Source organism: Pelophylax lessonae, assembly GCF_965119305.1.
Source record: "Pelophylax lessonae genome assembly, chromosome: 12".
NCBI classification, from domain to species: Eukaryota; Metazoa; Chordata; class Amphibia; order Anura; family Ranidae; genus Pelophylax; species Pelophylax lessonae.
Window position 1 is genome coordinate 216,078,804 of NC_138779.1, and position 16,417 is coordinate 216,095,220.

The window sequence follows — 16,417 nt, forward strand, 5'->3', positions numbered from 1 at the left end:
ACCTAGAAACGATGACCTCACATCACTTCCCGGTTCCCAGAATTTGAACGGCGCCATTTTTAAAAATGCAAAAGCACAGTGTAAGCAAATACTTTTAAGGGCAGAGAAGGGATCTGGAGTCTTATAGACCCCAGATCTCTCCATAAAGAGTACCTGCCACTGCCTATTGCTGTCACAAGTAATGGTTACATTCATTGTGACAGCAAAGGAAAAAAAAAATTATAAAGAAAAAAACATTTAAAGTGCCCCCATCCTGCACACATTGGTCCAACACGCATGCAAACAGCGATAATCATAAAACATACCTCATAAACATGTGAGGTATCGCCGCTAACATCAGATCAGCAATTCTAGCACCAGACCTCCTCTGTAAATCTAAAGTTAAAGCATTGCCTGTGGATAGTAAAATTTAGGTCGCTTGTCGCCGTTGCAAGAGCGTGTGCAATTTTAACGCGTTACATATTTGGTATCCATTTACTCTGCGCAATATTATCTTTTAGATTTTACCAAAAAATTGGGATATGTATTTTTTTTTTTTTTGCATCAAAATCCAAAAAAAGTGCATTCTCTAGGGCCTTTGCTTTAAAAAAAAAAAAAAAAAATATATTATTTATATATATATATATATATATATATATATATATATATATATATATATATACATACACATACATACATATATAGTTTGGGGGGGTCTATGAAATTTTTTGGCAAAAAAAAAAAAATGAAACAATAAAAAAGGCCTGGAGCTGAAGTGGTTTTGTTTGAAAAACCGGTGCGCAAATAACGTGTGACATAAAAAAAAAGAAAAAAAAATTGCAAAACCCACCAATTTATTCTCTAGGTCTTCTGCTTTTATAAAAAATTTATATATATATATATATATATATATATATATATATATATATATATATATATATATATATATATATATATATATATATATATACACACACACACATATATATATATATATATATATATATATATATATATATAATGTGTATATATATATATATATATATATATATATATATATATATATATATATATACACTAATTATATAGTCTAAGAAACTAACAAAGACTACTGATTGCTACATGTAAATAAAAAGTGCAAGAAAAGGCCCTGGGGGTCTTCAAGTGGTGAAAGTTGTACCAGGGAAAGGGCCTCACCTCTGGCTGTACAGGCTCAATTTCGGGCATGCTGGGTCCAATCACGGAATCCTCGTAGCTCATGTCCTTGTCTTCGGTTACTGCCGGGACTTCTGGCACTTCCTCCTATAGAAGACATGTCACCATGAGGCTCTGACAACAAACGAGAAGGGGGATGGAGCCCTCCAAACCTCAATGTATCATTGCTTACCTTTACCTCTACTTTCCGTACTGGAGGAACCGTATAGACTGTGGGGGCTGCTTGGATGACTGTGGGGTTAAGTTTAGGAGATGAATGAACCACGGGACGAGCAGGAGGGGGCAGAGGGCCCACCGGTGCTGGCTGCCAATAGAAGCAAAAGGAAAAAAACGTTAAACCTGACCTCCTCCGGCCTTTCTTTTCAGTCTTGCACAGTCGTAGCGGCTCCTACTCTGGACTGAAACGGCTTCCTCTGATTTCACTGCACACTGTGAGCTTCTCACACTGTGCAAGAGAAGCTGCAGCAAGTCAGACAGAGCTCCGCTTCATTTCCTGGCTGGAGGAAATCCAGCATCATTTATTCCCCAGTCTGCTCCTTTCATTCACTGGATTTCTGTACTTTAAATCATGGAGGCTCAGCATCACATGTGCGCATTTACCTAGGAATGCCCACGCCTTCATCCATCCTTCAAGCAAAAGCACTTTCCTATTTGCACAACTCCTCCCAATAGCTAGTCCACTGCTTCCATCAGGACTAAGGGCTCTTGAGAGAAGTACTGAGGCAGGTGTGACGGTGTTCGCCACTGGGAGTGAGGGACAGATACTTGGGGGGGGGGGGGGGGGACGCAGAGAGAATGGTTTGGATGGCTTCAGATGGGAGAGTGATATTTGTCAACGGTGGCTCTCAAGAAAGGTGGAGATTTGATCCCACTTTGCACTGTGAGACCTGAGGCCTGTTGCCATGGAGTCTGTGACACCTAGATGTGTATTCCATGTGTTTCAATGTAGTAGACATTCAGACTGTCATTGGCAGACTTGTCCTATTTGAGATGGGATGTGTATTGTGTAAGTCTGCCTGTTCCATTGTTAAATGTTAATGACCTCACATTGTTCTGTCCAGATGGCTTGACAATTAGTTCAGGTTAGACAATTAGTTCAGGTTAGACAATTAGTTCAGGTTAGACAATTAGTTCAGGTTAGACAATTAGTTCAGGTTAATTCTGTTTATGTATACAATTCCATCTGCATAGGATAATGTAATCAGGCAACCCCTGACCTGTGTGTAGTAATTTGATTAGGAGGGGGGGGGGGGGGAAATGTGCTCATGTGTGTAAACTGTTCAATAAAGGAGAAGGTTCCTAAACTTGTACGAGCCAAGTTGTTGGCTAGCTTTGTATGAGGGCAGCTGGGAAAATCTGGGATATATGTTCATGAATGCAAGGAAGCCGTATACTGACGGAAGACCAAAAGTACAGTGTGGGTCAGTGGCTCCGTTACAGCAGGGTTCTGTGATGTATTCAGGAAGCTATGTACAGCTTCCTGCTGGCCCCTCCCACCATTTATTATAAAGGCTGCGATCTGCAATTTGTAGCGGGACTGCGACATTGCGGCGGACAGATCCGACCACTAACTGACATTTGATACTTTTTGGGGGGGACCAGTGACATTATTACAGTAATCAGTACTAAAACTATGCACTGTGACTGTATAAATGACACTGGCAGGGAAGGGGTTAATACTGGGGGGTGATCAAAGGGTTAAATGCATGCCTAAATGTGCTTACTAACTGTGAGGGGGAGGGGCTCTGTGACAGGCGAGTAAAAAAGTAAAAATCTATTTTTTTTTTAACATTTTACACCAATTTGTTTTCTGCTATATATTTTTGGTAAAAAAAAAAAAAATCCCAATAAGCGTATTTTGATTGGTTTGCGCAGAAGTTATTGCTTTTACTAACTAAGGGAAAGATTTATGTAATTTTAACGGGTTTTTTTTTTTTTTTTTTTAACTAGTAATGGCGGCGATCTGCGATTTTTTTAGCGGGACTACGACATTGCGGCGGACAGATCCGACCCCTAACTGACATTTTTGACACTTCTGGGGGTACCAGTGACATTACTGCAGTAATCAGTGCTATACATATGCACTGTTACTGTAAAAATGACACTGGCAGGGAAGGGGTTAACTTTATTAGTGATCAAGGGGTTAAGTGTGTCCCTAGGGGCGTGATTCTAACTGTAAAGGGGCGTGGCTTGTGATGTAACCACAGAGACATACGATCCTACATAGCAGGATCGTATGATCTCTGCAGTTACATCAGGGAGAATGACAGACGGCTTTGTTTACATCAGCCGCCTGCCTTTCTCCCTCTCCAGCGGGAGATCGCGAGTGACCGGCGGACATCGGAGCCGCCGGTCACTCGTGCGGGAGCGCGCCTCCGGCGGCGCCCGCTCGCCCCCTGCAGGCTCCTCGGCGAGCGACGTAGTACTACATCGCTTTGCCCAGGAGCGGCTGACTGCCGCAGTAAATATACTGTGGGCGGTCGGCAAGCAGTTAAAATCGTGTTCACATAATCACGTAGATCTACAAGATTATGCGCAGCCAAGCCACCCTTCCACAGTAAATCTACGCGGGGCGGCCAGCAAGTGGTTAATACAGAGCACCGCAAGTCTTTTAAGTAAGAAGTAACACATCGCAGATCCATCAAATCCATATAAAAACATGGAAATTCAGTGACAATATAAAGACAGGTCACATGGCAACAAAGAGGACTCAGAACTGACCGGAGGGCCGGGGCGGATTGACATCGGGGGAGGCGGCATCATCGGAGGAGGGCCGTGCATCGGATGAGACATCAGGGGCTGCGGAGGAAGCATGCCTGGATGCCGAGGACCCACTGTCAAGGAAAGATGGTAAATCAGACATAGCTTTGGGAGCTCATAAAGGATGCAACAAGGAGGCAGAAAACACAATATTCAGATAACAGGGCCATTAAAGCTAAAATTCCACAAATTTAGCAACTTTGTAAAAAAACACAGGCCCACTATGAGTTAAAGCGGAGTTCCAGCCATTTACTCACCTGTCCAACGGTCCAGCGATGCGGCCGCCGGAAGCCTCGATCCTCTCCCTCGGCGCCGGCATCACTGATGTGGGCACCCGGCTGTTACAGTTTGCGGCTTCACAGCCGGGTACCCACTGCGCATGCGCGAGTCGCGCTGCGCGCCGTGATTGGCCGGCAATCTTCTGGGACCTCTGACGTGTCCCAGAAGATTGCAGGGAGGGAGGGGTAGAGGAGAACTTCCGCTCAGGGCGCCGCGGCGCTCCGAGCGGAAGTGGGAGCGGGTACCTGTCAAAACTAGGTACCCGCTCCCCCCCCCCCCAAAACATGACATGCCAAATGTGGCATGTCGGGGGGTCAGGACTCCCTAAAGCGGAAGTTCCACTTTTGGGTGGAACTCCGCTTTAAGTCCTAATAACTGCCACAGGTGGGCTTGTGTCTTATCTGACAGTTTTTTTTGGCTCTGCCACTGTCAGAGAGGAGAGAAGCAGAAAAAGCAGCTATGCCTGCCCCTCCCCTTTGCTGCCCATTCACATAAGCCTTTACATTTTAGGACTCGCATATTGTGACTCACATTATGGGAGTTCACATTATTTCAAAGGTTTCTGCGATTGGGCAGGAGGAGGGGAGGGGCGGGCATAGTAGCTGCGCCGAATCTAAACTTGAAAGGCTGAGATCAGCCGAGTCCAGCGTCAGAGCTCCTGAAGCTATGCTGCTGGAGAACAATTAACCTGTCACATATAAACAATAGAGATAAGCCCAGGAGGTGGCAGGCACCTAGTTGGACTTGATGAGTTAATATCTGAACTCATCTGCTCTCAGCCCCTTTAAGTGTACAGTCCGTGCAGCTACTATGCCTGCCCCTCCCGTCCTTCCCAATCACAGAAGCCTTTGCATTATTTTAGGTCATTCAGAAAATACAAAGGCTTCTGCGACTTGGCAGCAGAAGGGTGGGGCGGGTATCGCTACTTTATGTGCTTCTCTCCTTTCACAGAGTGTGGAGCGTATCCTACAGAAAAGCCATACACCTGTCAGATATAAATAATAAAGATATGCCCAGGAGGTGGCAGACACCAAGTTGGACTTGATGAGTTAATATCTGCACTCATCTGGTCTTAGTGCCTCCAAGTGTACAGTAAGTGCAGCTACTATGCCTGCCCCTCCCCTCCTCCTTCCCAATCACAGAAGCCTTTGTATTAGTAGTAGTTGCACCGAATTTAAACTTGAAGGGTTGAGATCAGCTGAGTCCAGCGTAGGAGTTCCTGAATCTATGCTGCTGGAGTACAATTAACCTGTCACATATAAATAATAGCGATAAGTCCAGGAGGTGGCAGGCACCTAGTTGGACTTGATGAGTTAATATTTGGACTCATCTGGTCTTAGCGCCTTCAAGTGTACAGTCAGAGCAGCTACTATTCCTACCCCTCCCCTCCTTCTTCCCAATCACAGAAGCTTTTGTATTATTTTAGGTCATTCACAAAATACAAAGTCTTCTGTGAATGGGCAGCAGAGGCGTGGGACAGGCGTCGCTACTTTCGGTCCGTCTCTCCTCTCTCACAAAACCAAGTGTGGAGTGTATCCTACAGGAAAGCCATAAACCTGTCAGATATAAAATAATAGTGATGAACCCAGAAGGTGGCATGCACCTAGTTGGATTTTATGAGTTTATATCTGGACTCAGTCCTTTCAAGTGTATAGTCAGAGCAGCTACTATTCCCGCCCCTCACCTCCTTCTTCCCAATCACAGAAGCCTTTGTATTATTTTAGGTCATTCACAAAATACAAAGGCTTCTGTAAATGGGTAGCAGAGAGGTGGGGCAGGCGTCACTATATTCTGTCCTTCTATCCTCTCTCACAGACCCAAGTGTGGAGTGTATCCTACAGAAAAGCCATAAACCTGTCAGATATAAAATAGCGATGAGCCCAGAAGGTGGCAGGCACCTAGTAGGATTTTATGAATTTATATGTGGACTCAGTCCTTTCAAGTGTATAGTCAGAGCAGCTACTATTCCCACCCCACCCCTCCTCCATCCCAATCACAGAAGCCTTTGTATTATTTGAAGTCATTCACAAAATACATAGCAATGAGCCCAGAAGGTGGCAGGCACCTAGTTGGATTTTATGAGTTTATATGTGAACTCAGTCCTTTCAAGTGTATAGTCAGAGCAGCTACTATTCCCACCCCACCCCTCTTCCATCCCAATCACAGAAGCCTTTGTATTATTTGAAGTCATTCACAAAATACATAGCAATGAGCCCAGAAGGTGGCAGGCACCTAGTTGGATTTTATGAGTTTATATGTGGACTCAGTCCTTTCAAGTGTATAGTCAGAGCAGCTACTATTCCCACCCCACCCCTCCTCCATCCCAATCACAGAAGCCTTTGTATTATTTGAAGTCATTCACAAAATACATAGCAATGAGCCCAGAAGGTGGCAGGCACCTAGTTGGATTTTATTAGTTTATATCTGGACTTATCTGGTCTCAGTCCTTTCAAGTGTATAGTTATTTGAGGTCATTCACAAAATACAAAGGCTTCTGTGAATGGGCACCAGAGGCGTGGGACAGGCGTCGCTACTTTCGGTCCTCTCCTCTCTCACAGACTCAAGTGGGGAGTGTATCCTCCAGCAGAGCCTTAAAGCTATCAGATATAAATAATAGAGATAAGCCTGTGATGTAACAGGCAGCAATTAAGACTTAACCAATGGTGTGCCTGTGCTTTTTACAAAGTTACTGAACTTGTGGAATTCAGCTTTAAGTAGTGGAATGTGTATGGGTAATTCTTGGAGAATACGGATATTATGAGGGTCACTTTACGTAACAATTTGTACAATATTTCTTTTTACGACATCCGAGTTGTAAGGCAAAGCATAAACCAAATCAAAGGCAGGTCAGCGGAATCCAACGAAGGAATGAGGTTACTGCACTCAGTCATGTGGCAATGATAGGCGGGGTGAATACTTACATGCTCGTTGCTGCTGCAGGACATGCGGGATGAAGGATGGTCTGGGCTCGATCGGCCGCTGTAACGCATGTGGGATAAAGTTGGGCCTCATTATCGGGGGCCTCATCATCGGGGGCCTCGGTGGCGGAATCGCTGAAAAAGAGGAAAGACTGAGCCAGGGATAACAATTCCACCTTGAAGTAATAATAAACCCTCGTTGTGTAAATGATTTTACCTTTTAACGCCATTTTACCATTAAAGTGATTGTAAAGGGGAATTTTTATTTTTTTTTTTCAAGGGTAACTTCACTTTCGTGGGGGGGGGGGGGGGGGGGGAGGGGGATCGGCAGATAAAGAAAAAACAATATAGCGACACAAATCATATTGTAATTGAACGTTATTAAAAATTCCCTTTCCTTTTCAATCTGCAGCTGTTGTAATTTTCTGAAAATGCAATACAATATGGCCGCCTGGAGCCGTTTTGTACACAGAATATATACTGACCACACCCCCAGAAACATTTCCTGCTTGTGTGATTGGCTCACCAATTTTCCCAGAAGTCTGCACTAAGATACAAGTCGGAATTCTGGCATCGCCTGCAACAAAAATGTTATTTTTGGTGAGATACTCCCAATAGGAACACGGCTAAAGGGATGCAGGCCCTGCAGCTTTCCTCAGAGCCCTGCAGCTGCCACAGCTGATAGATAATTATGAAACCCCTCCCATTACACTCACTCAGCACAGAGGAACAAACAATGATTTCTTTAGAATAAAAAAATGTAGGAATCGGCAACAAAATGTGTTAAAATCCCTGAAATGTACAGAGATCACCCAGAGGGGAATGTTTTTTTCTCAACAAAAGTGGAGTTACACTTTAAATAACATGTTTTACTTACCTGCTCTGTGTAATGGTTCTGCACAGAGCAGCCCCTCCTCTTCTGCGGCCCTCTGCCCCTTCTGACTCCTCCTCTTCTCGATGTGCCACCTTAGAAAGCCGCTTCCTATGGGTGGAACACCTGCGTGCTCGGTCCGTAGACACAGACAGCTCAGTCACAGCCCCTGCCACAGGATTTGATTGACAGCAGAAGGAGCCAATGGCTCCCTCTGCTATCAATCTGTCCTGTGAGGAGGGAATGGAGAGAGACGCTGCTCTTGGGCACAGCACTGGATCGAGATCGTGCTCAGGTAGGTATAAGGGGGGGGGGGAGCAAAGCTGCACACAGAAGAAGGTTTTTTTTACGTTAATGCAGAGAATACATTAAAGTACTGTAGTGGTGTGCCCCTTTATCCAGATGCAGGTGCAAGTCCCTTTAAATCAATTCCCCACAATCCTCTGGACTCCCCTGAGTTCCTGGACACGCCCAGGGAGTATAAATGCCAGCTCCGCCCAGCTTCCTGTGCTCAGAGAGATCTGCATGATGGGACAGCGGTGACTGGGCAAGTGAGCTGTTCCGCAGGTGCTGGGTCCTCATCTGATCAGTCTGATGTGTGGGCCACCAGCAGTGAGCAAAAGAGCACGCAGCATCAAGCCCCAGTCACTGGAGAGGACTCTGTTACAGTCCATGTGGAGAAGCTGTCCAAGCAGTGGGGTGGTCCTATCTACGGCCCCCAGAGCCTCCTGACTGAAATCAGCATCAGCAGTGCCAGTGTGAAGTCTGTGCCAGCAGGAAATCCCCTCAGCTCAAAGTCTGTTGAATGAACGATCATCTTGGAACACGTGAGAAATCTTCAGCTCTCTATTCTATCATTAAACTGAACTCAAGAGCACTCTGCTGCCATCTAGTGGCCATTAGTAGAACTGCAATATACTTGTTTTCATACGTATTATGCCTTTTTTCCCTCTTCCTCATTTTGCTGTTTTGTACTGCAAACCCCTGTCCACATGATCTCCTGTGTAATCTACATTGGTTTTCATTGTTAAGTAAAGTAGAAATTGCACATCACCACTGGTCTGATCATTTGGCTGATACCGTTACATAACAGTATATGTAAATAGCTATGATTAAGCACTGTTAGTAGTGTGAAACGCGTCAGTGGCTTTGATCTGTACCTCTGCATGCTGTGGTATTTTTATCCTCTTTTTCAATAAATATTTGCACTGGAGTGTGGCTGTCCAGACATATTTTTTGTTCTACATGGCTTGCACATTGAGCCTGCACCTGTGCTGCTATTTTGAGGATTACTAAAGGAACTTCCACCTGGAGCGGTGTGTGACTTCTCTATATGTAAACCCTCACCTTGTAAAAAAATCCATTCAGCGAGTCCCTCCTCCTAAAATGCTTATGGTCTCTGCTGGGAATGCACATGTCAGCGTGGCTCCAGGGAGACCCCGCACGTTAGTGTAGCCACCCTATAGAAGGCTACACCAGGGGTATAGAATTTGCTACCACAAACACAGGCTGCAGAGACAATGGGCGAAATAGAAGTACGTGAGGTTTCGTGCTACGTACGCTTTTTCCCGGCCTCTCACTTCTCTTGAAGCATTCCAAAAAGAGCGCCCCCTGCTGGATTTGGAAAACAGAAGGCGGTTATTCAAGCAGCTTATGGGTCCTCAACCTGTGACCCTCCAGCTGTTGCAGAACTACAAGTCACATCATGCTTCTGCCCTTGGGAGTGATGCTTGTACCTGTCAGCCTTGCAGTGCCTCATGGGACGGTTGAGGACCTGAAAGAGTATCAATGTGCCTTACTGAAATATTATATTTCATAATACATTTCAGCTCATGCCCACTTTCCAATGGAATGTGGCCACTTGCAATTATATTAAACACACCTCATTCATACACCCTGGACACTTGGCAGTTGGATTTTTTGCATATAGACGACAGACAACACCTGAACACAATTGACAATTGCTTACATTAACACATCAGACAGCTGAACACAGACGGAGCGGCTTTCCCACAAAACACAATTTTGACAGATGTATGGGGAACACAAGGGCCTTTTCATGTATTGTTTCTGTGAGATATGTTCTATTGTTAAGTTGACCCATGAATTGTAACTGGTTTAAACTGGGTTTTGCCGGTCAAATTTCCTTTAAATGTGTGAGCCTTGAAATAAATTAGATGTGTCTACGCTAAGCTTAAGTTGCTATGTGTCGTCGCATCTCCTGGCCAGCAGACGGAGAATTCACTATACAGGGGGAGTTAGGACTGAAGGGTCGTGAATCATCTTATACCTGCCTCCTGACGAGCTAACAGGACCCCTGAGCTACTTGAATAACCGCCTTCTGTTTTCCAAATTCCAGCAGGGGGCGCTCTTCTCTGTTTGGAACGCTTCAAGAGAAGAGAAGTGAGAGGCCACAGGTTGAGGACCCCTGAGCTACTTGAATAACCGCCTTCTGTTTTCCAAACCCAGCAGGGGGCGATCTTCTCTTGAAGCGTTCCAAACAGAGAAGTGAGAGGCCCCAGGTTGAGGACCCCTGAGCTACTTTAATAACTGCCTTCTCTTTTCCAAATCCAGCAGGGGGCGCTCTTTTCTGTTTGGAATGCTTCAAGAGAAGTGAGAGGCCACAGGTTGAGGACCCCTGAGCCACTTGAATAACCACCTTCTGTTTTCCAAACCCAGCAGGGGGCGATCTTCTCTTGAAGCGTTCCAAACAGAGAAGTGAGAGGCCCCAGGTTGAGGACCCCTGAGCTACTTTAATAACTGCCTTCTCTTTTCCAAATCCAGCAGGGGGCGCTCTTTTCTGTTTGGAATGCTTCAAGAGAAGTGAGAGGCCCCCAGGTTGAGGACCCCTGAGCTACTTTAAAACCCGCCTTCTGTTTTCCAAACCCAGCAGGGGGCGATCTTCTCTTGAAGCGTTCCAAACAGAGAAGTGAGAGGCCCCAGGTTGAGGACCCCTGAGCTACTTTAATAACTGCCTTCTCTTTTCCAAATCCAGCAGGGGGCGCTCTTCTCTGTTTGGAACGCTTCAAGAGAAGTGAGAGGCCCCAGGTTGAGCACACATTAGCTAAAAAGCCGAGTCCTCAACCCAGCACAAAATTAGGCTCAATGCTGCTGAACCTGGGTCTATGAATCATCCTCAACTTAAAGTCTGATGTCCCCAGTGCCTCATGATGCAATGTAGGTGCCTGAGAAGACAGATACATGCCCCCCCCCCCCCGTACTACGGCAGATCCAGCAGGGGGAGCGAATCCACAGTGATGCCAAACCGGAGCTCAGGAAGAGGAGAGTGTACAGAATGCGTTCAGGTCCAGGACAGAGGATATCTGTTGGCAACTGAAGCCGCACTCACAAACCTTGAAGCCAGCTTTATATCCTGAACATGACAAAGACTCTTACCTGGTCCAACAAAAGGTAAGGGAGGAACCATCATGGGCCCCACAACGCTGGCCGCCGCAGCCGCTCTGGCCTCCAGACTCTGCTGCACCTGCGGGTGAGAAACGGAGACGCTCTTAGTACAATGAGAAGAGACTGTGGCTGGGGACCCGATCTGACCCAGTGCTCTCCAATCTCCTCCCCCACTCACCTGGCTGTAGGTGTTTGTGGCTATCACGGGGCGTCCAACAGCAACAGCCGGCACGGTGGGAACACCCTGTACAGTCGCTACCGCCGGTATGGCCAACGGAACGGGCAGGGGGACGGCGTCTCCCGCTGGCAGGGCGACTGGCGCTCCCAGGACTTCTTGCTCAAACCTAAAAGGAAAAAACAAATGAAAGCTCGAGTGATCCTTTCTTTGTATTATTGAGGTGCAATCAGGCTGCCATTGAAAGATTGACCGTTTTTTTTGTTTTTAAAAATGGGGGGGCTGCCTGGCTCTTTAGGGGACTGAATGCTGGAAGCGGAAGGCCGGATTATTACATGATAAATGCTTTTCCCCCCCTCGCACTGTGAAAGATCTGGTGATAAACAGGAAGTGTGTGCGCACAGAATAAATTCTTCCCCTACTGTGACAGCTTTGGTGAGGGGGGGATAAATGCTCCCCCCTTACTGTAACAGGTTTGGTGATAAACATGTAGATGAACTGGAGATAAATGCCCCCCCCCCCCCCGTAATAGTTTGGTACATAGGAAACGTATGTGAACTGAATAAACTCATCCCACTACTGACAGTGCATGAGAAATGCGTAAAAATCTTCCCCGCTTCAACAGGTTTGAAAGTGAACAGGAAGTAGTGTGTCCTTTGGGATAAATAAATCTCACCCCCTCCCTGTGAAAGCATTCGGGGTAAACAGGAAGCGTGTGTGCAAAGAATAAACTCTTCCCCCCTTGCAGGTAATACACAAGAAAAATAATAAAATAAAACCTTCCCCCCACTGCAACAAGTTTGAAACTGAACAGGAAATTGGGTGTCCGTTGGAATAAGTGCTCCCCCCACTGTTTAAATGTGTATGAATACAAAAAGGAAGCGTGTGCACACAGAATAAAATGTCCCCACTGCTACTGATCTGAAAATGAAAAGGAAGTTGGGTGTCCTTGGGTTAAATGCTTCCCCACAGTGCAAAAGACTTGTTCATAAACAGGAAGCGTGTGTGCACAGAATAAACTCTTCCCTTGCTGTGACAACTTTGGAAGGTGTGGGAATAAACTCTTCCCCAACTACTACAGCTCCACCGGTGAACAGGAAGTTGTGTGTCCTTGGGTTAAATGCTTCCCCCAGTGCAAAAGATTTGTTGATAAACAGGAAGTGTGTGTGCTCAGAATAAACTCTTCCTTTGCTGTGGGAACATAATTAACTCTTCCGCCACTACTACAGCTCCAAAAGTGAACAGGAAGTTGGGTGTCCTTGGGTTAAATGCTTCCCCCAATGCAAAAGATTTGTTGATAAACAGGAAGCGTGTGTGCACAGAATAAACTCTTCCCTTGCTGTGACAACTTTGGGAGGTGTGGGAACGTAATAAAAACTGTTCCCCCACTACTACAGCTCCAACGGTGAACAGGAAGTTGGGTGTCCTTGGGTTAAATGCTTCCCCCACAGTGCAAAAGATTTGCTGATAAACAGGAAGCGTGTGTGCAAAGAATAAACTCTTCCCTTGCTGTGACAACTTTGGAAGGTGTGGGAACAAAAACTCTTCCCCCACTACTACAGCTCCAAAAGTGAACAGGAAATGGGGTGTCCTTGGGTTAAATGCTTCCCCCAGTGCAAAAGATTTGCAGAGAAACAGGAAGCGTGTGTGCACAGAATACACTCTTCCCTTGCTGTGACAACTTTGGAAGGTGTGGGAACAAAATAAACTCTTCCCCCACTACTACAGCTCCAACAGTGAACAGGAAGTTGGGTGTCCTTAATATAAATGCTTCCCCCCACGTTGACAGCTTTGCAAGTAAACAGAAAGCTTTACTGCACAAAATAAACTCCCCCCCCCCTACAAGAATAGATTTGAGGGTGGACAGGAAGCTCGGTGTACAAGTGATAAATGCTTCCCCCCCCCCATCACAGTTTTGTGGGTGCACCCAGTAACCCCCTCCCCATCTAAGCCTGTCCTCTGGAGACTCACAGCGCCATCTCCGCCTCCATCTCCTTCATTTTATCCTCCCCGCTCTTCCCCGCCATCTTCGCTTCTCTTCGGCTCTCTCTCCCAGTCCTGTAATCGTCGCTACACAGCTCGGCGCACAGCAAAATCCGTCACTTCCTGTCTTCCCGTGCGTCAGCGCGTCGGAGGGGCTGGGAACGTGCTGGGACGCAGCGTCACGCCGCCATCTTTGTGTGGGGAAAGAGTGAGGGAAAATCTGCCCAGGCTGGGATGTCATCATACAGAGGTGGGGGTTGACATTGTTAATGATAATTGTGTGTTCAGATTTGATGTTGTGATTGACATTATGATATTAATGTTTATTTATTGAGAATATTATTGTTTTATGTGTGTGTGTATATATATATTTGGATACATTGTATAGATAATTGCAACATGATACATTGTATTGTATCTGATCAGATTGTAGCTATAATACAAATATACATTGCTGCTGAGGGTTGCGTTTAGCGCGCGTCAAAATGCATTTTCTTTGCGTGTTGCGTTGATCTGCATGTTTTCTTTTTTCAATCCCTGAAACCAAAATATATATATTTTTTTCTTAACATGGAGGGCTGAGCATGGAAAGGCAGCTGGTAAGGGGGGATCAGGACCTTAAAGTGCATGTACACATTGATTACCGTTCATATGAAATGATTACTATAGGAAATTATATTTTTTTCAGTCATTTCTATTGCAAAGCCCCCCTGAAGAAGGGGAGATCCTTGAGCCAGAAAACAATAATATATAGGCGCAGGGATGGTGAACCTTGGAACTACATTTCCCATCATGCTCATGTACTCCGCAGTAGGGATCGACCAATATCATTTTTTTCGTTGCCGATACCAATACCAATATTTAGGCCATTGCATATCGGTATCGGCAGATATTTTAAACATTTAAAGTTTTGCAAAATAAACACAATTTTCGACAAAAATCTGTTACTGAACATGTTAATGTTTGTTTATTAACATTTTTGTCCAGGTGGCACCCTGTGGTGAGTGGCTGGCTGGCACCCTTTGGTGGCTGGCTGCCTGGCACCCTTTTGAGGGTGGCTGGCTGGCACCCTGTGGTGGGTGGCTGGTTGGTTGACACCCTTTGGTGGGTGGGTGGGTGGCTGGCTGGCACCCTGTGTGGTGGATGGCTGGCTGGCACCCTTTGGTGGCTGGCTGCATGGCACCCTATGGTGGCTGGCTGGCTGGCTGGCACCCTTTGACGGGTGGCTGGCTGGCACCCTGTGGTGGGTGGCTGGTTGGCTGACACCCTTTTGTGGGTGGGTGGCTGGCTGGCACCCTATGGTGGGTGTCTGGTTGGCACCCTGTGGTGGGTGGCTGGCACCCTGTGGTGGGTGGCTGGTTGGCACCCTGTGGTGGGTGGCTGGCTGGCACCCTGTGGTGGGTGGCTGGCACCCTTTGGTGGCTGGGTGGAACCCTTTGGTGGCTGGCTGCCTGGCACCCTATGGTGGCTGGCACCCTTTGGCGGGTGGCTGGCTGGCACCCTGTGGTGGGTGGCTGGTTGGCTGACACCCTTTGGCGGGTGGCTGTCTGGCACCCTGTGGTGGGTGGCTGGTTGGCTGACACCCTTTGGTGGGTGGGTTGCTGGCTGGCACCATGTGGTGGGTGGCTGGTTGGCACCCTGTGGTGGGTGGCTGGCTGGCACCGTGTGGTGGGTGGCTGGCTGGCACCCTTTGGTGGCTGGCTGCCTGGCACCCTATGGTGGCTGGCTGCCTGGCACCCTGTGGTGGGTGGCTGGCTGGCATCCTTTGGCGGGTGTCTGGCTGGCACCCTGTGTGGTGGGTGGCTGGCTGGTACAGGCAGGGCCTGTGGCGGGCTGGTACAGGCTTGTGGGTGTGTGGGTGGCTTGCTGGCACCGGGCAGCTGTGGGTGGGTGTATGTATGTGAAGGCTGTGTTAAACACACTGTGGGCACTGTACACTCACTGTCTCCAGATTCCCCGACTCCAGATGAGGCTGAGGGAGGCGGACTAAGAGGGCAGAAGCTGTCCCAGTGCGCGGAGGCACGTGGCGCAACATACGCAATGACGTCACGACAATATCGGCAATATCGGTAACCTCCGGGGCCGATTCCGATATATCGGGGAAAGTGCATATCGGCCCTCGATATATCAGCCTTGCCCCTACTCTGCAGTGCAGTAGAGCATCATGGGAAATGTAGTTCAAAAACATCTGGGGTGCCAAGGTTCGCCATCACTGGAATAGGGGAACCATTAGTCAAATGGTATCCTTACCAAAAGATTGGGAACCTCCAAATACCTTCCCAGTCACTCACAGATCTGAGTGGGGCTCAATGGGCGATAAAGCACATAACAAAAAGAAAAGGCTGCGATAAGAACACTGCCCAAAGGACCAGATATATGAACCGCCGGGGACTGGTATCGGGAAATCAAAAATAACTAAAAAAATATATAAAAATACAAATTTATTGATACAAAATTAAAAAAGTAAAAAAAATGCAAATACAACAAACAGGAACCATCACCAACAGGGCTGCTGTAAGAAACCACTAGGGGGCCCCATACAGCCAACCTGACAGCCCCCACCCAGATAAATACAATTTGCTATGCTTCAGTTATGAATGGACCCAGCGAGTGATTAGTACCGATCACTCATTGTGTTCATTCAGGACAGGAAGGGGTTGGTAAATATTACCTATTTACTGTTCTCTTCCCCGCCCCCCCCCCCCCCCACCACTCTCCATCCTGAAGAATCCTATTGTGTGCTTGCACCTGCCGGAGGCACGGAGAGGAGGGGAAGCACCAGTGGCGGCTGGTCCATTGGGGGCGCAGGGGCGCCCCCCCATCCATGCGTCT

General features: G+C 47.0%; 1 protein-coding gene across 1 annotated transcript in view; it reads right to left on the minus strand.

Annotated features, from left to right (window-relative positions):
- Positions 1-13,655, minus strand: part of RBM42 (RNA binding motif protein 42) — a 21,753-nt gene extending 8,098 nt beyond the window's left edge. The window contains exons 1-7 of the mRNA XM_082273523.1: positions 13,574-13,655; positions 11,606-11,771; positions 11,419-11,506; positions 7,155-7,286; positions 3,916-4,028; positions 1,373-1,498; positions 1,177-1,281 (exon numbers count right to left, since the gene is read on the minus strand). Coding sequence (XP_082129649.1) covers positions 1,177-1,281; positions 1,373-1,498; positions 3,916-4,028; positions 7,155-7,286; positions 11,419-11,506; positions 11,606-11,771; positions 13,574-13,629 — 786 coding nt within the window. The 5' untranslated portion in view covers positions 13,630-13,655. The remainder of the gene's footprint in view (positions 1-1,176; positions 1,282-1,372; positions 1,499-3,915; positions 4,029-7,154; positions 7,287-11,418; positions 11,507-11,605; positions 11,772-13,573) is intronic.
- Positions 13,656-16,417: the final 2,762 nt, after the last annotated feature.